Source organism: Chenopodium quinoa, unplaced genomic scaffold (assembly GCF_001683475.1).
Source record: "Chenopodium quinoa cultivar QQ74 unplaced genomic scaffold, ASM168347v1, whole genome shotgun sequence".
NCBI lineage: Eukaryota > Viridiplantae > Streptophyta > Magnoliopsida > Caryophyllales > Amaranthaceae > Chenopodium > Chenopodium quinoa.
The window spans coordinates 3,046,527-3,071,515 of NW_018742244.1; the positions used below are offsets into that span (position 1 = coordinate 3,046,527).

The window sequence follows — 24,989 nt, forward strand, 5'->3', positions numbered from 1 at the left end:
ATTCCGTATAAAAGTAGACAAAGGGAATAAACATAAATGAAAGGTATAAAAGTTTGCAAGAAGTTGTAGTTTAGGTACACCAAAGTTTGAGAAGTTGCAAACAAGATACCGAAACAGGTAACCTCTTCTAATGACTTAGTGCAACCGGAAAATTACAGGAAAAAGTTAGTAAAAAAAAAAAAAGAAAAAAGAAAATGCAATTGACTGACACCAATTAATAGGTACTGAATTACGAGTAATATTTAGTATTTACAGGTCCTTCAGAAAAAAAAAAAAAAAATATTTACAGGTAATTTCATCCAAAACCCAACCAAAAAAAAAAAAAAAAAGAAAACCTCAAACCAAAAAAATATCAGCAGCAATTCTTAAAATCTTTTGCGGGAAATTGTTCAATAAAATTTGCTTTATCCAATCGAAAGGTACTAATCTTGCAATTACATAGAGATAAAAGAAGGAGGCAAAAGAATTCCCAAGCAAACTGATGTCTTCAAAAATCAGGGCCCTTCCTTGCTCCACTTTCACTACATCAGGCTTAATTTTAAAAGCAATCTTAGTCTTTGGGAGAAGAAATTCGGAAAGGGTATGAGCAAATTGATGGTGGGTCAATTAATTTTATGATGATGAGATGATGTAATCTGGAAATTTGTTGTTCTTCGCTTCATCGTCTAATTTGTTCCGAGTTTCCAGATCTGTAATCTCCAACAAGTTCAGTTCATCAATTTTCACCCAAGTGGTTTAATGGTGAGGATCAGTTGATCCCCTTTCAATTTTATTTATTTTAGTTTTCAATTTTGTTGCTCCTGTTAATTCTAGGGTCTGCATTTTTATAAAATTAATTAATTAACTATTGGCATACAATCTTTGATTAATCAGTTGATAATACTAAACTTTATATACTTCGTATTTGTTATTAATTCATTTGCATGATCTTTATATATTTGTATAATTGACTTAGATTTATGCTCTGATTTTAAACTGAAGAAATAATGTGGGAAAGCTTGTTAGATTTTTTTTAATTCAATGTTTTTCTTTTTTTCTTTTTTTTTCAAGTTAAAATGGGAGTTAACCGGTTGATGTAGGTCATTACCAGATTTTTTTACCTTTGACCAAGGTTTCAGTACCTTCTTTGCAACTAGGAAAACTTTTGTATACACCCGGTTTTCAGTAATTTACTGTACATCGGGTACACTTTTGTCAGATTTAGTGTCACTTTTGTCAAATTTAGTGTCACTTTTGTCAAATTTATCAATAAAGCATAAATAACTCTTATATATGTCACGGTAACTTTTGTGCGTTTTAGTGTAACTTTTGCACATTTTATTGTCACTTTATAACGGATGTTCAGTAATTTAATGAACATCCGTTTTATTAAAAAGTTTGTGTTGCGACTATTGTCACTTCAGTACCTTGTTTACAACTATTCCCAAACTTCATTACCTTTCTTTTGTATTTACTTGAAAAAGTAGGTTGAATTTTCAAACAGATTATGTGCCAAAAATCTTACAATGTACCGTATTATACGAGTATGATTGAATAATTACATAAGTTGATGTGGTTCCAGTTCATTTCATGGAAACCAACAGGAAGCTGCTGATGATTTCTACTCACAAGTCACCTTCAGTAAACAAGTGGAGCTCATTATATTTGTTTGGTAGTTGTGAAGTACATACTTGTTCATTTAACACTACTCATTTACTCCTTAAACAAATTACAGCATCCTTCTAAATCCTCCCATCTCTTCATTCTCATCTCTTTTAATTCCCCAATGGCCGAAATCGGAATCATCCTTGCTGAAAAGCTCATTGAAGTTATTGGATCTGAGATCATCAAAGAGATTTGTGACATGTGGGGCTACAAATCTCAACTCGACGAGCTCAACAACACCGTCTCCACCATCAAAAACGTGCTCCTTGATGCCGACTCCAAGCGTGAGCTTTCCCAAGAAGCACGCGGCTACATTGCTAAACTCAAGGATGTTGTTTACGATGCTGATGATCTGTTCGATGAGTTCTTCACCCTTGCTGAGCTCAAGCTGCTTGATGGCAACAAGGATCATAAATTCCTTAAAAAGGTAAACCACTTTTTTTCTGGTAAGAAAAAGGAGGTGAGTCAAGCTTATAGAATGTCTCGTCAGGTTAAGGACATTAAGGAGCAGTTGAATAATATTGTTAGTAATCATCACAAATTTGGGCTTAGTGTTGACTATAAACCCATTTGTAGGAGGAGGAAGGAAACTTGTTCCTACGTGGATGCTGGGGATATTATTGGGAGGGAGGATGATAAAAAGGTTGTCATTGATATGTTGTTAAGTCCGAGCAATGTTCATGAAAGTTTTCGCTTTGTGACTATTGTGGGAGTTGGAGGTTTGGGTAAAACTACTCTTGCTCAGCTTGTGTATAACGATGAAAGGGTTGTAGCAGAGTTTCCAGATTCAAAGTTAAGGTTGTGGGTTTGTGTGTCTGATCAAAATGGGGAGCAATTTGATGTCAAGGTCATTCTCTGTAAAATCCTAGAATTAGTTTCTGGTAAAAGGCCTGATGATACCTCCTCAATGGAATTGGTGCAAAAGCAATTTCAAGAGCAGCTAAGAGGAAAGAAGTACTTGCTTGTTCTTGATGACGTATGGAATGAAGATTGTGAGAAATGGCGTAGCCTCCGAACGTTCTTAATGTTGGGTCAAGAGGGTAGTCGGATTGTGGTAACAACACGCTCAGAGATCACTGCAAAAATTATCGGGGAAAAGCATGGGCACAAATTGCAAGGTTTGTCTCTAAAGAATTCATGGCTCTTGTTCGAGTCTGTAGCATTTGACAAAGGGGAACAAGACCAAATAAATGATCCTGATTTAGTTGATATTGGGAAGAAGATTGTTGGAAAATGCTATGGCATACCGCTTGCCATAAAGGTGGTAGGTAGTCTTTTATTTGGCCAACCTGTAAATAAGTGGCAGACATATGAGCACAGCGGATTTGCTGGAATTGAAAAAGGTGACAATGAAATTATGTCTATACTAAAGCTTAGTTACCACAACCTTAGACCCTCTTTAAAGAGTTGTTTTAGCTATTGTGCACTCTTTCCCAAAGATTATAGACTCGAAAGGAAGGAGTTGATTGGCCTTTGGATGGCACAAGGATACATTGTGTCGCTAGACAAAGATCAAAGCATAGAAGATGCGGCGGAGGAGCATTTCTTGATACTGGTACGCAGATGTTTCTTTCAGGATGTAGAAAAGGATAAATATGGTGATATTGGGTCCGTGAAAATCCATGACTTGATGCACGATGTTGCTATGGATGTGGGGAGGGAGGAAACTGGTGTATTGAGTTCTAATACAACCAAATTGGGAGATAAAGTTCGTCATGTATATTATGCTGGTGATTGTCCAAATAAATTTTACTTTAAGAGTAAGATTCGTTCTTTTGTTTCAAGATACGATCATTCATACAATCATTCAATAACTCTTGCGGATACACAGATTGATAGTTTGATGTGTTTAAGGGTGTTGTGCTTGCAGAGAGTATCAGATATAAAAAGGTTGTGTGATTCAATTGGTAAGCTACTGCATTTAAGGTATCTTGATCTGTCTTGGAATTATCGTTTAGAGTCACTCTCTGATTCTATTATTGGACTACAGAATCTGCAAACATTAAATTTACATAGTTGCAAACAGTTGAGGGAATTGCCAAAAGATTTTAGCAAATTGGTAAAACTTAGGCATTTAAATTTAAGTAGTTGTGAGAAATTAACTGATATGCCTTGCATGGATAGATTGACTAATCTCTGGCACTTGAATTTAAGTAAGTGTTTTGAGTTGAGTAGTATGCCTTCGGGCTTGGATAAATTGACAAGTCTTAGGCACTTAGATTTAAGTAATTGTCGTAGGTTAAGTAGTATGCCTACAAGCATAGGTCAATTGACAAGTCTTAGGCACTTTGATTTGAGGAATTGTCGTAGGTTAAGTAGTATGCCTACAAGCACAGGTCAGTTGACAAGTCTTAGGCACTTTGATTTAAGTAATTGTCATAGGTTAAGTAGTATACCTACAAGCATAGGTCAGTTGACAAGTCTCAGGCACTTTGATTTAAGTGGGTGTTTAAAGTTAACTAGTATGCCATCAGGCATGGGTAAGTTGACTAATCTTAGGGTGCTACCACTCTTTGTGGTGGGTATGGAAAAGAGAGTTTCTACAGATGAACTAAGTATGGGAGAACTGAAAGACCTTAAACCCCTGACCAACCTAAAAGGTGACTTTAAGATTAAAATCGGTAAATTTAACATGAATGATGGTGGAGGAGAGTATTTGAAGGGTCTGAAATATATCACTGAAGTTGAAATCTTATTTGTTGACAATGGTGATGAAAATGATGGATGTATAGAGAGGGAAGGTGTGATGGAAAAGCTAGAGCCACCTTCAAATCTCAAGGAATTGAACTTGTTGGGTTACAAGGGTACGATAATTCCAAGGTGGGGTAGAGCACAGGATAACTGGGCACTCTCCCTCCCACATCTTGTCAAGATCAGCCTTTATCGCTGTAGCAACTTGGAGCAGATACCATCTTTGAGTAAGCTGCGTAATCTGAAATCACTGTATCTTGATTCTCTATATAAGCTGAAATATATGGAGGATACAAGAAGCAACAATGGAGAAGATATGACGGCATTCTTCCCCTCCCTTGAATCACTCGACATTCGCTGTCTCGATAGTTTTAAAGGATGGTGGAGGGAGGAGGAGTTGATTGAGGATGACCATATCTTGATGTTCCCTCATCTCTCCAACTTGGTTATCATGGCATGCCCTAAGTTAACATCATTTCGAAGCCTCGAAGATTTGAGATTGGATGAGGTTGGAAATTCACAAGGTGACGTCAGATTAAGGGAGGTGGAGATAGATGATGTGGGTCTTCTCAAGGCGATACCCTCCCGTTGTTTAACTTCCCTCCACGTAACTTGCGATGAGAAGGTGCAGAGTTTATCAGAAATTGGGGATGTATTCCGGAAATACAAATACACTTGTTCCCTACGAAGCCTTCGAATTTCTTATTGCAGTAATTTGAGGAGAGTAGGAACAGGGGGGTTGGAGCATCTCACTGCCTCCCTTCAGAACCTTGAAATAATTGGATGTCCAGAACTAGAAAGCAGATGCAGATATGGAGAGGACAGGCCCAAGATTCAACGCATTCCCAATATATCATTAAGGTAAGCAATTACACTGAGGTACCCTAAATTGATTAGATATAGCTTCATATTATATAGGCTCTATCCCAATATGATTTAAGCAGCTACTAATTATAATTTTGTCTGAAACTACACAGGGAGTACTAGCTCTGCTTGGGAGCTTGCTGTGATGGTTATTTGGCAATTATCTACCAAGATTGACAGTTTCAATTGTGTACCTAGCTTGATCATGGGGTCCTCAACGTTCAGGTTAGAGTTTTGAGTTACATTTCTATTTAGTTTTGAAGCACTATGTGTTGTTTTCCATTGAACCATCTACGCTTGTATGCTTGTGCAGAATATACTACTTACTGTATATAGTGTACTGGTAATTAATTGCAGGTGGAAGCGTAAATAAAATTTTTCTTGAAGCATGAAGTTGATATCAAACTTACATTATCATAATTAAAAGGTATTTTGACTATTTATATTCTTGATTTGTAGAAAATTGAAGATTTTATTTTCTGAGTGGATGGTGTACAATCTTTTACATTTTGGCTTGATTGTACTTTGCCTGATGATTGACTGCCTATGAATCCTCTTATAATTCTAAAATGTCCAGGTACTTGTTAATGTGCTTAGGATGGTACTCATATGGAAGCTGCTAAGAGTGTCGCTTGAACATTGGATGAACATGATGTTGAGGAGTTAACCAATTCTCAAGTCCCTCTGACTAATTGGAACCAACAGCTAGGGCCCATTTTATCTGTGGAATGTTGATTCAGATTTACGATGTAGCTATGGATGGTCTGCAGGAAGCTGCATAAAAGGTTGCTGCTGTGTTATTCAACGTGGAAGACTGCAAGACTTGGCTTGACAGAGTGAATTGCAAAAATATCTTTCATGAACGTTTTTGACTTGGGATCATGTAAATACTTCATAGTCTGCGCCTCAGCAGTGCATGTTGATTTCAAATAATGTATTGTGAAAGAAAAATATGCAGATGACTTTTCTAGACATGTAAGCACTAAGAGCACTCACACGTGAGCATTTTTTTGCTCATGAGCAAAAATGGTGAGCAAATTTGTTAGAAATGGTTCCCCATCAATGAGCATATTGAAAAATGCTAATGAGCATTTCTCATTTTGCTCATCCTATGAGCAAATTTGAGGATGAACAGTAATTACGTGGGGTCCAGCAACTCTCCAATGAGCAACTCTCCCTGTCAGCCTCTTCACCCAATCAGCAAATGTTACCGTTTTCAAACGATAATTAAATTAAAACAGCTATTTTTTGGCCAATTTTGAATATATAAAAAAAAAAAATCAGCAACGATTATAATTTTTTTTTCTCTATAAATAGAGATCCATTTTGACATATTTTTGTATAATTTCATAAATCATAAAAACACTATATTATTCTTACTCCCAAATTTTCTTAAAAATAAAAATTAGGAGAGAGAATGATGATCATTTTTTTTTTGCTCACTAATGGGATATAATTTACTCACCAAAAATGCTCATGGGTTTGAAGAGAGATAAAGTGGCTAGAGAGAGAATGAGCATTTTTTTTTGCTCACTAGTGTGAGTGCTCTAAAGCATGGCAGTGCAACATTTAGTATTGTTTGTATCTCAATTTTCTCCATAACAGAGTAGAGTATCACTGAATGAAAAACTCCCGAGTTTATATAACAGTGAGATTATTTCGTAAAATACTTGTTGTTTCGGATGAAAACAATGGGCCTTGCCGAAGGCCCGCTGAAGTGGCTGAAGACTGGTTCGGTCCAATTGATGTTGGGCCGAAGGTTTCCTGCACAACTAAAACACGTAAACTGGCCTCGGGGGTGGATCCGAGGAAGACCCCTCCGATGCCGAAGTCAAACAGTGTTTAGAGAGAGAAAGCTATGCAAGAAATTTAGTGCTTGAGGCTTTTGTATGTTCATGTACAAATGAATGAATTGAAGGCTTTTATACCTTTGCACCTGATGAGAGGAGAGTAATTGGGCCTTTAAATAGTTATGGGCTGACCATGGCAATTCGGACCAAAGGACTCTTGGTTGACTTGGCTTGATTGGAGGCTCGGGCCTTGACCTTGGAATATTGAGTCATTTAATGACCAGACCCAATAAGATAATTGGACCCAAATACATGACTAGGCCCAATAAGATAAATTGGACCCAAACAACTTTCCCCCAGACCCGATTTGGAAGGATGACGGGTCGGATTTGAATCCAATAAGAAATGGAGGGAAGTAAATGATTTAATTAAATCAAAAGATTTAAATTTTTAAACAATTATTAATTAAATAACTGTAATTTGGATAATTAATAGGAAGTGGAGTGGATAGTGGGCGGTTTATCAAGAGAGAGAGAGTTTAACGGTTAATTAAGGAGGCATTTAAGAGAAATTTGAACTTTTCGACCTTTGGGATTCTCCTTCCTGGAATTATAAGGTCTGATTCGCATTTCAACCTCATTTCTTCACCAACTTACACTAAAATTCTCGCACAAACCCATCTTCGCTTTGAATTTCTAGCGTACCATTCTCGAATCCGAGTTCGAGACTCAAATCCATCGCTTCCACTGATTTGACCGGCGTATTCCGGCCAATTTGAAGGTAATTTTCCTCGAGTTTTTTCCGATTTTCTTGCCTTTTCTAGGGAAATTCTTCTTCTCCATCCTTTCCTTCTTTGAATTTGATTATGGCTCGAGAAAGGAGGCGTCAGCCGGGTCGACGGGGTCAGGTTAGGGATCCCCGTGACCGCGCCGACGTTTGGAACGGGGAACGAGCCGGTGAAGACCCGGAAAGGGGGATTCCGGCAGTTCCTTTAAACGGCGCGCCGTCTCAGCAGAGAGAATAGGCTGGGCAGGCTGAAGATTTGCCCCCTGTGCTCTAGGACCTGCTTCCTGGGCATGCTGAATGGCAGGACGCCGAGGCCCAGGACGCCATGGTGAGAAATACCCCATACTCATGGTGGGTTCGGCATGCCGAAACCTACCGATTCGCCGAGCAAATTGAGTTGCACTACGACATTTTTGAAGAGGATGGACACTGGTGCCGAATGCCCTCGCCGACTGATAGGATTCACCGTCCCCCTCCTGGGTATATAGGGGTGTACACTCGGTAATTACAGTACGGGCTTCGGTTTCCTTTGGATCCCTTCGTCAGGGACATTTTAATAAAGTACATGATCTCCCTGTGCCAATTAACACCCGTTAGCATTCGGCGGGTGATGACTTATCTATGGGTGTGTCGGTTTTTTGCTGTTGAGCCGAACTTGCACTGCTTCCGAAAGATGCATCAGCTGGTGCAAAACCTTCAGAACACATACGGCCAACATGGGTCTTCAGGCTGGTGGCGAATAGAGAGCCGCCCCCACTATCTGACTATGTGGCCGAACGATTCCTCGGACAAAGATTGGAGGGGTCAATGGGTCTGGGTGAGAGTCCCCGTTGATCCCGAGCATCCCTATTTTTTCGGGGCTCCCCGATACCTCTCCCGGCCTGATCCGAACATGCAGGATTTGGGTCCTGAGGACCCTGATGCCGCTCGTCATCCCAGCTATGAGCAAATGAGCTTCTTCGGGAAGCAGAATAACCCTGGGGGAATTGGCCGAATGAGATTTATCCCGGCCAGATGGCTTCCAGACAACCATTACGTCTTCCAAGAGAAGATGTTGGAAGTTGTCGGCCTCAGCCGAAAGTACAGGGATGGTAAGTATGTTCGGCTGGGGCCGAGGACTCTGACTTGTTTAATTTTTGTTTATCTTTGATGCTTATTCCCTTAGTCTAACCTTCGTCTGTTCTTTTCAGAGCTGAGCGAAGCTACTTCGGGGGTTGACTATAATCGGCTTGGGGTGAACGCTGAACGAGTCATTTTAGACCGGGCTCCAGCGATCACAGCTCCGAAGGACCGTCCGCTGCATCTACACGAAACGGGCCTTCAGATCGAAGCTGCCGCCGAATACACCAAGCAGAAGCCTTGGTGGGAGAAGCGAGATCCCCTTCGGCCTTTATTACCTGAGGAAGCACAGGCTGCTCACACAGCAGCTGACGTGTCCCGAGTAATCAACTCCTTGGAAGGAGGTGTTGGGACGTCTGGTGCTGCTGAGAGGGATATCCCTGCACCTGGAGTTCAGCCGAGGGTTCCAGTAAGTTCCTGACTTGCTTGGTGTTTTTCTTTTTTCTTTTTTTTTTTTTTTTTTTTTTTTTTTTTTTTTTTTTTTACTCACACTTTGCTGCCCCCCCTTTCTACAGTCTGAGGAAGAGAGCGGAAGAAGAGAAGGAAAGGCGCCTGCTCGTTCTGAAGATCCATCTTCGTCAGAATCTGAAGAAATGGACGAGCAGCCCTTAGCAAAGAGAAGGAGGAGGTTAACCGTGCTGGGGCCTCGGCAGTTTCAGATGGGGATGAGGCCTACTGGGGGCATCCTCATACGGGAGCCTAATGAAGGTAGACGCTCGCCGAGGGCTCCCCCTCCGCCGGAAGCTCCGCGTCCTCAAACCCCCCCTCCACCTCCCGAAACTCAAGAGATGGAGGTGGACCAAATAACTCCTGATCCGAAGGGGGGGGGGGTTCAGGGACACCCTGCTGAAGAATCTGAGAAGCCGATTGCTGAAGGCTTCTCAGATGATATTGATAGGGAGGTTGACGCTTTTCTTCGTCAACCTGATCTGGGGGATGAAGCAGAGAAGGTCGTTGTTGCTGACCCTGGTGGAGACCAACTGGGCTCCGCCGAAGGAGAAGGTCATGCTGAGCCTGAGAAGATTCAGGAGGTTCCCTCTTCTTCCTTCCCCTCATTCCAGACGCTGAACTCTGGAGATTTGGGTTTCTCGGCCCCCCGTATCACAGTCCCAGAACCTGTTTGGGAACGAATTTGGGGCCAGAACCGTGAAGGGGCTGCAGGCTACTTCGGCGACTTAACTAGCATGTCCGAAGTGGACCGAGCGAGGGTGTGGTCGCTGAAGGCCACGGCTGGGATGGTAGAGTCCAGCCAAAGGGTCCCTGACCCTGCAAGAGACAACCAGCGTTTGCTGATGCAGGTACTTAACCATTTAGTTTTGCTTTCATTCAGCTCTTTTTCTCCTTTCTGGCTTTCCTTTTTTATTATTTTATCTATTTTAACTGATGTGCCCTTGCAAAAAGGTTGTGCACAATCAGACTCTTACTGTAGAGTTGATTGACACCCTTCAAGATAAGCTGGAGCATGCCTGGGAGGATGCAAAGATTGCCCGGGAGGAGGCGAAGCTTGCTGAGCTGAAGCAGCAGGCTGCTGAAGAGAAGCAGCAGCAGAGCGAAGAGTATGAAAAGAGGGCTGTTGAAGCCATTCAAACCTTCTGCTCGGCTATGGAGAAGGAAGTTTTTCCCCCGCTGATGGAAGGGGAGAAATTCCTTCAGGGGCAAATGGGAGTGGACATCTCCAAATTTAAAGCTGCCATCGAGAGCCGAATTCAAGAAGGAGCTGCTGCACAAGCTGAAGTGCAGCAGAAGCTGGAAGCTCTTGAAGCCAGCAGGATGGCTGCTGAAGAGGCTCTACAGGTTAGGGATGTTCACCTTTCTGCTGCCCAAGCTGCTGCTGAGAGCCAGGACCAGAAGCTGAAGGAGTTGGAAGATCAGCTGAGAGTCAAGGGAGATGAGCTGACCCAGGCCAAAATCGAAGCTTCCAACGTCTAGCTGGAGCTTAATGAGCAGAAGACTTCTTCCTCCAAACTCTCAGAAGAGTTAGAAAAATCTAAAAAGGATTTGGAGGAGAGTCAAAAGAATCTGGCTGATGCTGAAGCCCTACTCCAAGTCCGCCTTTACACCCAAGAAGAATATGAGATGGGCTACATTAATGGGTTTAAGGTGGCTCGGAGATTGGCTCTCCATGCTGAGCCCTCGCTGGATTGGTCTAAGTGTGCTCTTTGGGCTCAGGACCCCGAAGATCCGCACATGCTGTATGCCACTCTTGCTGAGCATGAGATCTTTCAGGCTGAACAAGCTGAGGAGGAAGCTGAGCGGCAGGAGTTGGAGGCTGAACAGCGAGCCGCTGAAGCTGAGGTAAAGGCCCAACCTGCCTCCTCTGCTGCTGGAATCGAGACTGCCCCGGGGCTTGGCCCGGCTGATTAGCCTGATCCTCCAACTGAAGCATAGGAAATCGGGCAGTCGTCTTCAGAATCTTACGGATCAACATGTGCTTGACTTCAGACTCGCCACTGTCTGAATCTCTTTTTGCCTTATCTTTTTGCTTCAGCTTGCCTTGATGTACAAACAGTTTATTTTTGTTTCTGTACGTATTTCGGCAGCTGTTATTTTCCGCTTGTGGGCGGCTGCCGATATAGTCTTTAATTTATTTGAACTTGTAGCTCAATTTCTGAGCATTGATCATTAATCTGATGTTCCTTTCTTCAACTGTTTTGCCTTATTTTGAGTGCTTTACTGTTTCTAAGCTTGAGAAATTCTCGCAAAAATTTGCTAAGTACAAAGCTTTCGGCTTGAAGAATTCTGCTGAACATAAACTTGCACTGGTAGTGCCTCTTGCCCCCCCAGAAATCTGAAGATTCAAGTCTTTGGATTACTGAGCTGGGTTTTGTTTCTCTATCTTTAAAAAATGGATATCCGAAACACAGGGCCAACTAAAGGCAATTCTTCGGATAATGGCTTCTGGGATACAAGGCTCAGTTAAGGCAATATCCCAGACTTGTCCATGGACTCATGTCTTTGGAGAACAAGTCTTACTGAAGTTTGACTTCAGCTGAAAGACCAGAGTTCTTTAAAAAGACGAGTTTGTCAGCAATCTGAAACCCAGTTACCCGGAGGCGAAGGTTTCAGACGAGGCTGAATAAAAAATTTCCAACAGTTGCTGTTATCCTTGATTTTCTGTCTATCTTTTAAAAATGGATATCCGAAACACAGGGCCAACTGAAGGCAATGTTTCGGATAATGGCTTTCTGGGATACAAGGCTCAGTTAAGGCAATATCCCAGACTTGTCCATGGACTCATGTCTTTGGAGAACAAGTCTTACTGAAGTTAAACTTCAGCTGAAAGACCAGAGTTCTTTAAAAAGACGAGTTTGTCAGCAATCTGAAACCCAGTTACCCGGAGGCAAAGGTTTCAGACGAGGCTGAATAAAAACCCTTAGAGAGTAGATAGAATAAAGAAAACTTGAAAGAATAAAAAGTTGCAAATACTTATATAAATGGTGGCTCCAAGGCCTTTCATTAATTCAAAATGTACTTACAAAGATTGTTCTGCCCCGAAGGGTTTACACATGATATTTCTTCAGTACATCAGCATTCCAGTGATTTTTCAACTCAGTTCCATCCAACTGCTGAAGTCGGTATGTCCCTGGCTGAAGCTCATCACAGATTTCGTAGGGTCCCTCCCATGCGGCTGAGACTTTCCCATGGATTCGGCCTTTCTGAACCGCAGCAGCATTCCGAAAGACAAGGTCTCCAATTTTGAGAGGCCTTGCATGGACCCTTCAGTTGTAAAATTTGCTGATTCTCTGCTTATAAGCAGTCATTCTGTCTCGGGCTGAGTCTATTACTTCGTCGAGGAAATCGAGAGATTCCTTCATGAGTTGCTCATTCTCAGCCGAGAAGTAGTGCACTCGTAAACTCTCAGAGCCGATTTCCACTAGAAGAACGGCTTCGGCACCATACACCAGTTCAAAAGGTGAATGGCCCGTTGCCTCTTTTTCAGTTGTCCGAAGGAACCAGAGGGTTCCTGGGAGCTCCTCTAGCCACTTGGACTTTTGATATTCCACCCTCTTTTTGAGGGCGTTCAGGATCTGTTTATTTGCAGCTTCGGCTTGTCCGTTACTTTGCGGGTGGCATACCGCTGAATATGCCAGTTTGATACCGAACTGATCGGTATATACCGCTTCAGCGGCAAGTTATCAAACTGCCTCCCATGATCGAAGACAAATACCTTCGGGATGTCGAAACGAGTGATGATATTCTGCCAAATAAACTTTCTGACAGTTTGCTCTGTAATTTTCGAGGCTGCTTCGGCCTCGATCCATTTACTGAAATAGTCGACACCGACTATCAGCCATTTTTCTGGTACGCAGCATCTGGAAATGGTCCCAGTATATCCAGTCCCCATTGGACAAACGGGAGTGGATTAAGGATCGGCTGAAGGTCTCTAGCTGGCTGATGGATGACTGGTGCGAATTTTTGACATTTTTCGCATTTCCGAACCAACTCCTTAGCATCTGAGATCATGGTGGGCCAGTAGTATCCGGCTCTCAATGCCTTGTGGGCTAAGGTCCTTCCCCCGATGTGGTTCCCGCAGATGCCGAGGTGAATCTCCCGAAGGATATAATCTGCATCTGTTGGTCCCACGCATTTCAGCAATGGGGCTGAGAAGGACTTTTTCAGAAGCTCCCCCCTGAAGACAATGAACCTTGAGATGGTTCTCTTCAGCTTGGAGGCCAAAATTCTGTCTTCGGGAATTTCTCCCCGAAGCTTGAAAGCTAGGATGGGGTCCATCCAGCTAGGCTCTGGGTCAGCGCAGCAGACTTCAGGTGCTTCGTCGACACTTCTTTCTCGACGCACTTCCACATATACAGATCTGTTCAGCTCAGTGAGAGTTGAACTGGCAAGTTTGGAGAGTGCATCGGCTTGAGTATTCTGACCCCTTGGGATCAGCTGAACCTCAAAAGTTCTCAGCTTTGCAATGACTGATTTGATCTTGGCAAGATAGGCTATCATGGAGGGCTCTTTGGCCTCGTAGCTGCCACTGATCTGATATGCAACTAGCTGAGAGTCTGCTTTCAGGCAGACATGCTCGGCTTCCAGAGAGATGCACAATTCTAGTCCAGCGATTGCTGCCTCATATTCAGCTTCGTTGTTCGAAGCCTTAAAAGAAAATTTTAGTGCATACTCAAAGGATTTGCCTTCGGGAGAGGTTATCACTACCCCTGCCCCCGAACCATTTACGGTGGAGGATCCATCCGTAAACACGGTCCAGACTTTCCTTTCATTGTCTAGCGTCTCTTGGTACAAGCATTCGGCCAAGAAATCCGCTAGAGCTTGAGCCTTGATGGCAGCCCTCGGCTGGTAGCTGATGCTGAATTCGGTGAGCTCAAAAGCCCACTTAGCCAGCCTACCAGATTTCAACTTTGCCGAGAACTTTTTCCAGCGGCTGATCAGTTAAGACCACTATCTGATGGCAATCAAAATAGGGCCTCAGCTTCCGAGCAGCTACCACTACCGCAAAAGCGACTTTCTCGAGTAGAGGGTAGCGAGTCTCGGCATCCGTCAGAGTGTGACTGACGAAGTATATCGGTTGCTGAATTTTGCTTTCTTCCTTCAGCAGCACTGCACTGATGGTGGCTGGGCTAACAACCACGTACAGATACAAAGTTTCTCCCTCTGCTGGGCTAGCCAGCGTTGGGAGTTGAGCCAGATGCTCCCGAAGCTGCTTGAAGGCCTCTTTTTGCTCTTCCTCCCAAACGAGCTCTTTTGTTTTTGGGAGTTTCAGGGCTTTGAAGAAAGGTAACCCCTTATCCGAAGCTCTGGAAATGAACCTCGAGAGGGCTGCCATTCTTCCGGTGAGCCGCTGAACATCCCGCTTTGTTTTCGGCTCCGGAAGGTCGAGCGCTGCTTTGACTTTGGAGGGATTGGCATCAATCCCCCTTTTGCAGACCATGAACCCAAGGAATTTCCCTGACTTCACGCCGAAGACACACTTCTTCGTATTCAGCTTCATTTGGTGCTTTCTTAAGGTGGCGAAGGTTTCAGCTAGGTCCTTAACATGGTCCTCAGATTTTTTGCTTTTGACGATCGAATCGTCAACATAGACTTCCATGTTTCGGCCCTTTTGATCGGCGAAAACTTGATCCACCAGCCTTTGATAGGTTGCCCCCGCATTTTTCAATCCGAAGGGCATCCTTTTATAATTGTACACCCCGGCATTCGTGACGAATACCGTCTTTGCTCGATCGTCGGGGTGCATGAAGATCTGATGATACCCCGAGAATGCGTCCATGAAACTAAGCAAGGCATGGCCACTTGTCGAATCGACTAGCTGATCGATCCTCGGCAAGGGATAGAAATCCTTCGGACAAGCCTTATTTAGGTCCGTGAAGTCAACGCACATTCTCCAGGTACCATTGGCCTTCTGAACCATCACCACATTTGCCAGCCATTCTGGATATTGACAAGGCTCAATGAAGCCTGCCTCTAACAACTTTTTGACCTCGGCTGCGATGTCTCGGTTCTTATTTGCGGAGTAATTCCGCTTCTTTTGCTTAATTGGTCGACACGTTGGGTCAACGTTAAGCTTATGGGAGATGAGGTTTGGACTTATCCCGGGCATATCAGCTGCCGAGAAAGCAAACACATCTCTGTTGTCCCGAAGGAGTTGAATAAGTTCACAACGGGTGTTCGGATCAAGATCCATCCCAATTGTTACACATTTCTCAGCGTCTCCTTCGGTCAACTCGACCGTTTCAGTCTGCTGTTCCATGTCCATTGCTGATGGACCGGACTCTTCACAATCTGGCCTGATGTCTATGTCAGCAGGCGTCCCAGACTTTTTGTTCTTCGGCTGGCTCTGTGAGTCTTTCGACTCAGATGAAGAGCTAGCATTTTCCCCTTCTGGCCCTTTTTCTCTGGCCACAGAACCTTGGGCCGAAGCACTTAGGGCTTTCGGCTTTTTTGTGCTGGGCTCTCTTTCTTTTTCTTTCCCCTCCTCATCCTTGTCATCGTCATCTGGGCGACTAGTGGATGGCTTGAGGTAGTTGCACCTTCGGGCATCCTTTTGGCTGCCCTGGATCCTTTCGGGGAAGCCGGCGTCTGAGACGTAAATCATCAGCTGATGATAAGTTGAGACGACCCCTTGGATCTCGTGAATTATGGGTCTCCCCAAAATCACGTTGTACACTGATGGAGCGTCAATGACCAAAAATTCGGTCATGACATTCCTGGTTGCCTCATCGCAGCCGATGGTGACAGGAAGTGTCACCTTCCCATCTGGGTAAGTTGAAGCCCCGTTAAATCCGGATACTGGATATGGTACCGGCGTAAGGTGCTTGGGCTTCAGCTTGATTTGATTGTAGGCCTTTCGGAACAGAATGTTTGCTCCGCTGCCGACGTCAACAAGAACTTTGCTGACGTTGTGGTTGGCTACAGTGGCGATGATCACCAACGGGTCCTCGTGAGGGAACGTTACCCCCCGGCAGTCGGCGGCTGTGAACGTCATGTTCGGCACCGTCGACTGGGGAGGTTGAATGTCAGCGTTGTTCACCTGGTGGGTCAGAGCCCTAAGGTGTCGCTTGTGTTCCCTCCGAGAGCATATTCCTCCCGAGATAACATTGATCGGAGAGAATTTTCCCTCCGCATTTTTATTGTTCTTCCGGGGGAAGTCGAGGTCTTGCCGAGAGTCCTTTGCTGACTTCTCGGCCTCTTTGTTCTCGCGGTAATCCGTGATGTATTTTTTCAAGTATCCCTTCCGGACCATGTCCTTGATCTGGTCCTTCAGCTGGATACATTCCTCGGTGTTATGTCCCGGTGATTCATGGAACTAGCACCACTGATTTTTATTTTTTCGCTGATACCACTCTAGGAGTGGTCTCGGCTTTCTGTAACTCTGCTCCTCCTTTTTCACGCTGTAAATTTTGGCACGTGGAAGAGAGAGGGGAGTGTAGGATTCATATCTGCCTGTGAATGGGACAGATTTTTCCTTCATCGGCTCGTTGGCCGAAGATTGCTTCGAGGCTTTCGCCTTTCCCTTTGTCTTCTGGCCTTGGCCTTCAGACGAGGGTGTTTGTTTTTGCTTCCCTCCCCCAGACCGAGGTTGGGTTTTTGTTTTGTTCCACTCTTCAGCTCGGATGAACTTATCCGAAGCATTCAGCGCCTCCTCCAAGGTCTTGGGTGAATTCATGACCATGAAGTCGGAGAACTGCCCTGCTCTGAGGCCGTGCTGAAGGGCGAAAACTGCTAGCCCTTGGTCCAGCTGAGAAATGTTGGACGACTCGTTGCTGAAACGGGTAAGATAGTCTCGGAGGCTTTCAGCCTCTCCTTTTTGCAGACCTATGAGTTCTGCAGTAGTCTTCTCTCGGCGGTTTGCCGTGGAAAACTTGCTCTTAAACTTGATGGACATGTCTTCCCACCCTGTTATAGAGCCTTGTTTCACTCCCTTTGAGATCCACGCTTGAGCGACCCCCTTGAGAGTGGTTGGAAAATATTTGCACCAAGTCGCTTCGGACCTGGGGCAAAGATGCATATGAGCCTCGTACGAGGCAATGTGGTCCTTCGGATCCGAAGTCCCATCATATGTGATGTGCGACGGTATTTTAACCGTGGGCACGTGCTCTTCCAGTATCCATTGCTCGAATGGGGAACTGGTGGGTAGCATAACGGCCTTGCCTTTGTTCCTGGTCAAAGGGACCGCGCTCCGCCCTCTTAGAGAGGTAGGAGTGGTTTTCGTCCCTGACTGGGAAGTTTGGGCCTCGGCTACAGGGAACGAGAGACGACTGTGCACGCTCGGCTCCCTGCCGCCGAGTCGGTCGAGGACGCTTCGGAAAACAGTCTCAGGTTGCTCTCGGCGAGTAGATTCTGGCCGAGAAGCTGAGCTGCTGCTCTTATGCGTTTCTGGTCGAGAGGTTGAGGATCCTCTGAAAAATTGAGGGTTCTTTTTCCTCTCTCTTTCAGTTCTCCAGGTATCTTCTTCCCACTTTTCCAGCTCCCGGAAGGAGAGAGGTTTCCCACCATCATGGTCTAGCTTCCTCCGCTGATGCCGGGTATGCGGAGGAGTTCGATCGCGAGGTGGAGGCATATTTTGTGCCCTCATTTCCTCCATGAGCACTGCCAGCGCTCTCGCCACCTCCTCCGAGCTAGGTCCCGTCAAAGGGGTCCTCGGCTGAGTGTGGGAATGAGAGCGGATGGTCGATGGTTGGCTTTGGGGCATTGAATGAGTCTTATGATCGGACTGACCTCTGTTAGACCGAGAGGGACTCGGCCTATGATGAGAGTTGTGAATTACGGGAGAAAGGGAATCCTCCCTGTGTGATCCTCCCCCCGAACTGGCACCCTTGGGAGAGTTTTGGTCCGGTGAGGGTGATGGTGTAGGAGTTTTAGGCCTTTCGCCCGCTCCTTGACGGAGGCTTTTGCTCTTGCGGTTCTTAGCCATTGCTACTAAGATGATTGCAAGATGATTTTGATTAAAGATTTGGCTTAAAGATTTTTGAAAGTCTTCCCCACAGACGGCGCCAAATTGTTTCGGATGAAAACAATGGGGCGTTGCCGAAGGCCCGTTGAAGTGGCTGAAGACTGGTTCGGTCCAATTGATGCTGGGCCGAAGGTTTCCTGCACAACTAAAACACGTAAACTGGCCTCGGGGGTGGATCCGAGGAAGACCCCTCCGATGCCGAAGTCAAACAGTGTTTAGAGAGAGAAAGCTATGCAAGAGATCGAATTCAACTTCCACTCCGTTGTCATTAAAGCAATTGATGTCACTGCTGCTCTCCTCGACACCGACAATCTTCATTCTTCAAAATAAATACAGTTTCATTGGAGATAAGTGTAGCAAGAGAAGTGTAGCAATCACCATTACTGACACATCGTCGCGGAAGAGAGAGAAAACTCCAATAATTTTAGGGTTCGCAAAACCGTTCGAAAGTAACATTAACGACGTTAACATCCAACATTTGCCAAAACGGTATAACACGTGAATTCATTTCTATTCCAAATTTGTCCTTACTTTAACACGTGAATAGACGAAAATGGCCCTATAACAACGCGCTTCATTGATATCGGATATCAATTTGGATTTGCTCATATATTATGAGTGTTTTTTAAAGGTATAATTTGTATAGAAAATAGTAACTTCTATGATATGAAAGGTTAATTTTTAATACTTTTAGGATAATTAAGTTTAACCTATCTTATACTTCCTCTCTTTTATTATTTGCAGCACATATATAATTGCGGACTCTTATGCGATTATAAGAATTGAAAGAGATAGATAGGGAAAATTTATCAAATAATAAAATAAAACTTTCATTTTAAAAAAAAATTCAACCTTGTAATTGAGATAAGGAGATTACACAAGTGGTAGTGTATTCTATAGTGTGGGTGAATGAGTGTCATTAAGCTGAGATGCCTTATCTAATCGGAGCCCCACCCTCCAATCAAGAATCCTACCTACTATACCTCTTTTAGTCTTTTCGCATTTCACTCGTCGTTGTCCTTATCTTCATCCTTTTCTTTTCCTTATTCATCATTTGATTTTTTCGATCAATATTCAATTTAGCTTAAGTCCCATGCAATTTACAATTTACTGTATTTTAAAAAAGAGTTATAATGTTTTTTTTTTTGAAACCAAGATTTACAACATTTAATAATTCAACAACAGTTTATAAATTATTCTCTTATTTATTAAAAAAATGTGATAAAGGTCCATATTTTGTAAAATTTTCCAAATAGTAGAGTAAATTTTAGGATGTACCCGTAGGATATAAGAAGTATAATTTGAATATCTTAAAATCAACGGATATTTCATCAAATGCCACTGAGTAATTTAAAAATTCACCAAATGCCATCGGACTTTTCAGAATTCACCAAATGCCACTGAGTTTTTAAAAAATTCACTGAATGCCATTAATGACTAACGGCAGTTAACTCCGTTAGTCATTAAGGCTAATTATGCCACGTGGTGTATTCTAATTGGTTCACTTTATTATTATTATTTTATTTATCAAAAAAAATTAAAATCAGAAGTTTTCAAAAAAAAAAAACAAAAAAAAATTAAATCAGAAACAAAAAAAAAAATAAACCCTCGCCACTCTTCCCACCGCACCACGGCACCACCGCCCCTACGCCAGCCCAACCCCTTGCCCCCACCCCCACCGACGACCAACATCCTCTTTGGTGTCGGCGGCCACCCTTCCCCCTACCCCTACCATCTTCATCCACTTCCCCCCCTTAAACCACCATCCTCGACACCCTAAAACCCCAAAATTAAAATCTCCAAAATCGAAACCCTAAATTTCGATTTTAAGGTTTTCGATTTTGGGTTTTAAGTGAGGTGGTTCAGGGGGGTGGAGATGGGAGGGGAAGGGCTGGTTTGGGTTCGCTGGAGCGGGGAAGGGGCTTCGAATTATGGGAAATCGATATTGGGGGTTTAAGGTGTCGAAACCCTAGATTTCGATTTTGGGGTTTTTAATTAAGGGATCCGGCGGTGGGGGGGAGTTTGGTCATCGGCGGTAGGGAGGGGAGGGATTGTCGAGGGAGAAAGAGAGTTTGTGAATCGCGGCTGGGTTGCGTCGTCGGCGTGGGTTGGCTAGGCTGGGTTGCGTCGTCGGCGTGGGTTGGCTAGGCTGGGTTGCGTCGTTGGCGCGGGTTAGCTAGGCTGGGTTGCGTCGTCGCCGGTGCGGTCGTCGGCGTGGGTTAGCTAGGTTGGCGCGGGTTAGCTAGGCTGGGTTGCGCCGCGGTGGGGACTGGCTGGAGGCGGAGATATGGTGGTGGCAGTGACAGACGGTGGTTGGGGCTGGGTCATGGTGGCTGTTTTTTTTTAAAAAAAGTTTTTTATTAAGTAATTAATTTACTAATTTAATAAGCAACCACTCATAAACCACCACGTGGCATAATTAGCCTTAATGACTAACGGAGTTAACTGCCGTTAGTCATTAATGGCACTCGGTGAATTTTTTAAAAACTCAGTGGCATTTGGTGAATTCTGAAAAGTCCGATGGCATTTGGTGAATTTTTAAATTACTCGGTGGCATTTGATGAAATATCCGTAAAATCAATTTTAGTACCTAAATACTACTGGCTTGGCTACATAGCTTTTAAAATCAATTTTTGGTCCAACTTATTTGGATTCATTATTCTATCATTCTATGTCCCAAGAGGCCAACACTTCCAACATGTACCTAGTCCTAGTGACATACCAGTTTTAGAACTGCAATTTTTAAAATGAATTTTATTTTCATACTACCTTCATTTTTTTAATAAAAAAATTATTTTTGTTTAACTCAGTTAATTTAGATACTATGGTTTTTGTTTTTTTAGTGTTCTACCCGGTCCACCTGTTGGGCTAATTCGGAATTCCTACCAATTGTTGGGCTAACCCTAAACGCTAAATCCTTCTATTTGGCCATCCTATGAATAAATGGCACACATTTGAGCATAGTGGATTTGCTGGAATCGGAAATGGTGATAATGATATTTTGACTATACTAAAGCTTAGTTACCATAACCTTACACCCTCTTTAAAGAATTGTTTTAGCTATTGTGCATTGTTTCCCAAAGATTATAGACTCAAGAGGAAGGAGTTGATTAGCCTTTGGATAGCACAAGGCTATATTGTGTCGCTAGACAGAGATCAAAGCATAGAAGATGCAGCAGAGGAGCATTTCCTGATTTTGGTACGCAGATGTTTCTTTCATGATGTAGAGAAGGATAAATACGGTGACATTGAGTGCGTGAAAATGCATGACTTGATGCACGATGTTGCTCGAGAAGTGGGGAAGGAGGAAATTGGTGTAGTGAGTTCTAATACAACCGAATTGGGAGATAAGATTCGTCATGTGTATTTTGCTCGTGGTGCTTTTTCACAAAGTTACTCATTTAAGAGTAAAATACGTTCGTTAATTTCAGAGGGTAGTATGTCGTACGATAGAATGGTGTCGGTTGATCAGGTGGATGCACAGATTGATAGTTGGATTGGTCTAAGGGTGTTGTGCTTGCAGTCAACAGGTATAAAAAGGTTTGATTCAATTTGTAAGCTAATGCATTTAAGGCATCTTGACCTGTCTGTGAATCATGAGTTAAAGGCACTCCCTGATTCTATTACTAGACTACATAATCTGCAGACTTTAGATTTACATCGTTGCACAAAATTGAGGGAGTTGCCAAAAGATTTTAGCAAATTGGTAAATCTTAGGTACTTGGATTTAAGTCAATGTGATGAGTTGAGTGGTTTGCCTTCGGGCATGGGTCAGTTAACTAGTCTAAGGCACTTTGATTTTAGTGACTGTTATAAGTTAACTAGTATGCCATCAGGCATTGGTAAGTTGACTTATCTTAGGGTTCTACCATTGTTTGTGGTGGGTATGGAAAAGAGAGTTTCTACAGAGGAACAATGTATGGGAGAGCTCAAAGACCTTAAAGCCCTGACCAACTTAAAAGGTGGCATAGAGATCAAAATCGGCATATTTTACAAGAATGATGGAGGAGGAGGAGGGTATTTGAAGGGTCTGAAATATCTCACTCAAGTTGAAATTAGATTTGTTTACAGTGCTGAAGATGAAATTGATGGATGTTTAGAGTGGAAAGATGTGCTGGAAAAGCTAGAGCCGCCTTCAAATCTCAAGGGATTCATCTTGTCGGGTTACAAGGGTATGACAATTCCAAGGTGGGGTAGAGTAGAGGATAACTGGGCACTCTCCCTCCCACATCTTGTCAAAATCGATCTTTTGGGTTGTGTCAACTTGGAGCAGATACCATCGTTGAGTAAACTGCGTAATCTGAAATCACTGATACTTGAATATCTACACAAGTTGGAATATATGGAGAATACAAGCAGCAACAATGCCAAAGACGGAGAAGATTTGACGGTATTCTTCCCCTCCCTTGAAACACTCACACTTTGGAATCTTTCAAGTTTGAAAGGATGGTGGAGGGAGGAGGAGTTGGTTGAGGATGATGATGATGATGGTCGTATCTTGAGGAGTAGCTTCAGATTTCCTCGTCTCTCCAAATTGATGATCTATAATTGCCCTAAGTTAACTTCGTTTCCTTCTTGTGGAAGCATCGAAGATTTGGGCTTAGATGAGGTTGGCTCAAATTAAGGGAGGTGATGACAGATGATATGGGTCTTCTCAGCATAATAAACTCTCCACTATATAACCTCCAAATATTCTCGAATAAGAAGGTAGAGAGCTTATCAGAATAAGTAGATGTATTCCAGAATTACAAATACACTTCTTCCATACGGCGCCTTGATATTTTTTGTTGCTCAAATTTGAGAAGACTTGGAAGAGGGTGTTTGGAGCATCTCGCTGCCTTGGAGGAATTAAGTTTGAGTGACAATGGTCAACTCAGCTTATCTGAAGACAAGGACGATGATGACGGCATGCCTTGGAAATCCCTCCAACACTGTCTCCGTTCCCTGTCTATTGAATATTGCAAGGCCATTAATTCACTTCCTAAGTCAATGCAGAGCCTCACCTCACCTCACTTCGGAACCTTGAGATAGTTGGATGTCTAGAACTACAAGAAACCAAATGGGGAGGACTGGCCCAAGATTAAACACATCCCCAATATATCATTCCGGTAAGGAATTATGTTCTTCCGAATTCTGATACAGTTTCCATAAATTGATTTGTTATTGCTTCATATTATGAAGGCTCTCTATCGTTTTCTATAAACATATTAACTCTATCCCAATTTGATTTAAGCAAAAATAGCAGCTACTAATTATAATTTTGTCTGAAGCTACATAGGGATTACTAGTTTACGAGCTGTATTTGGGCACTTGCGGTGATGGTCATTTGCCAATTTTCTACCAAGATTGACAGTTTCAATTTTGTATATAGCTTCATCATGGGGTCTTCAACCTTGAGGTTAGAATTTTGAGTCACTTTTCTGTTTAGTTTTGAACCACTGTGCGTTGTTCTCCATTGAACCATCTACGCTTGTATGCTTGTGCAGAATATACTGCTTAATTGCTGGTTAAAGCTCAATAAAATTGTTCTTTTAGGATGAAGTTGAGATCAAACTTTCATTATCATAATTAAAAGGTAGGTTGATTAATATATTCTTGATTTGTAGAAAATTAAAGATTTTATTTTCTGAGTGGATGGCGTACAATTTTTTATTTTGAACCAGTATGCGTTGTTTTCCGATTAACCATCTACATAAGCTTTAAAAATTCTAATAGTGTACTGGTAATTAATTGCAGGTGAAAGCGTTAAGTAAAATTTTTCTAGAAGCATGAAGTTGATATCAAACTTTCATTATCATAATTAAAAGGTAATTTGATCATTTATATTTTTGATTTGTAGAAAATTGAAGATTTTATTTTCTGAGTGGATGGCGTACAATCTTTTATTTTTGCTTGTTTGTACTTTGCCTGATGATTGACTTCCTATGAACCCCCTTATAATTCTATAATGTCCAGGTACTTGATAATGTGCTTCGGATGGTACTCATATGGAAGCTGCTAAGAGCATCGCTTGAACATTGGATGAACATGATGATGAGTTAACCAATTCTCAAGTCCCTCTGACTAATTGCAACTAACAGCAAGCGCCCATTTTACCTGTGGAATGTTGATTTAAGTTTACAATGTAGCTATGGACGGTCTGCAGGAAGCTGCATTGAAGGTTGCTGCTGTGAGATTCAACGTGGAAAACTGCAAGACTTGGTTTGACAGAGTGAATTGCAAAAATATCTTTCAAGAACGTCTTTGACTTAGTATCATGTAAATACTTCATAGTCTGCGCCTCTGCGGTGCTTGTTGATTTCAAATAATGTATTGTGAAAGAAAAATATACAGGTGACTCTTTTAGACATGGTAAGCACGGCAATGCAACATTTAGTATCATTTGTATCTCAATTTTCACCTTAGAGTATCACTGAATGAATAATTCCGAGTTTATATAAAAGTGAAATTATTTCCTAAAATACTTGTGTTACAATGTTACATACATTTTGTCACGAAAGGTTTGGTCATTAGTTCAACACAAAACTTGTGAGAGTACTGTTTTGAGTTAACAATGTTCTCACTTTCAAGAGTAGAGATCGAAGTCATCGAATAGCCATATTAACAAAAAGTATTACAGGGGGGCTGATGATGTTGCTTGTTCAGAACAAAGTATCATCAGAATTTAAACCTCTTACACA

The 24,989-nt window shown here is 42.8% G+C and overlaps 2 protein-coding genes across 6 annotated transcripts; both read left to right on the forward strand.

Annotated features, from left to right (window-relative positions):
* LOC110682051 (putative disease resistance protein RGA1) lies at positions 1 to 24,773 on the forward strand. 5 transcript variants are annotated; one of them, XM_021858292.1, is made up of 5 exons: positions 1 to 741; positions 1,584 to 5,196; positions 5,313 to 5,424; positions 5,557 to 5,626; positions 24,265 to 24,773. In XM_021858292.1, exons 2-3 carry the CDS (start codon positions 1,766 to 1,768, stop codon positions 5,320 to 5,322), a joined length of 3,441 nt encoding a protein of 1,146 aa, XP_021713984.1. In that variant the 5' UTR covers positions 1 to 741; positions 1,584 to 1,765; the 3' UTR covers positions 5,323 to 5,424; positions 5,557 to 5,626; positions 24,265 to 24,773. The 5 variants fall into 5 exon arrangements, with proteins under 5 accessions (XP_021713984.1, XP_021713970.1, XP_021713962.1 ...); XM_021858278.1 differs by lacking the exon at positions 24,265 to 24,773 and adding an exon at positions 5,777 to 6,178 and having other exon boundaries at positions 1,562 to 5,196; XM_021858270.1 differs by lacking the exon at positions 24,265 to 24,773 and adding an exon at positions 5,777 to 6,178.
* Positions 21,245 to 22,933, forward strand: LOC110737340 (putative disease resistance protein RGA3). The gene has a single exon (XM_021917699.1). The coding sequence runs from the start codon at positions 21,245 to 21,247 to the stop codon at positions 22,931 to 22,933; it is 1,689 nt and encodes a 562-aa protein (XP_021773391.1).
* Positions 24,774 to 24,989: the final 216 nt, after the last annotated feature.

Coding starts and splice junctions, on each gene's coding strand:
- LOC110682051 (XM_021858292.1), top strand. CDS start 1,766: ATGGCCGAAATCGGAATCATCCTTGCTGAAAAGCTCATTGAAGTTATT.
- LOC110737340 (XM_021917699.1), top strand. CDS start 21,245: ATGAATAAATGGCACACATTTGAGCATAGTGGATTTGCTGGAATCGGA.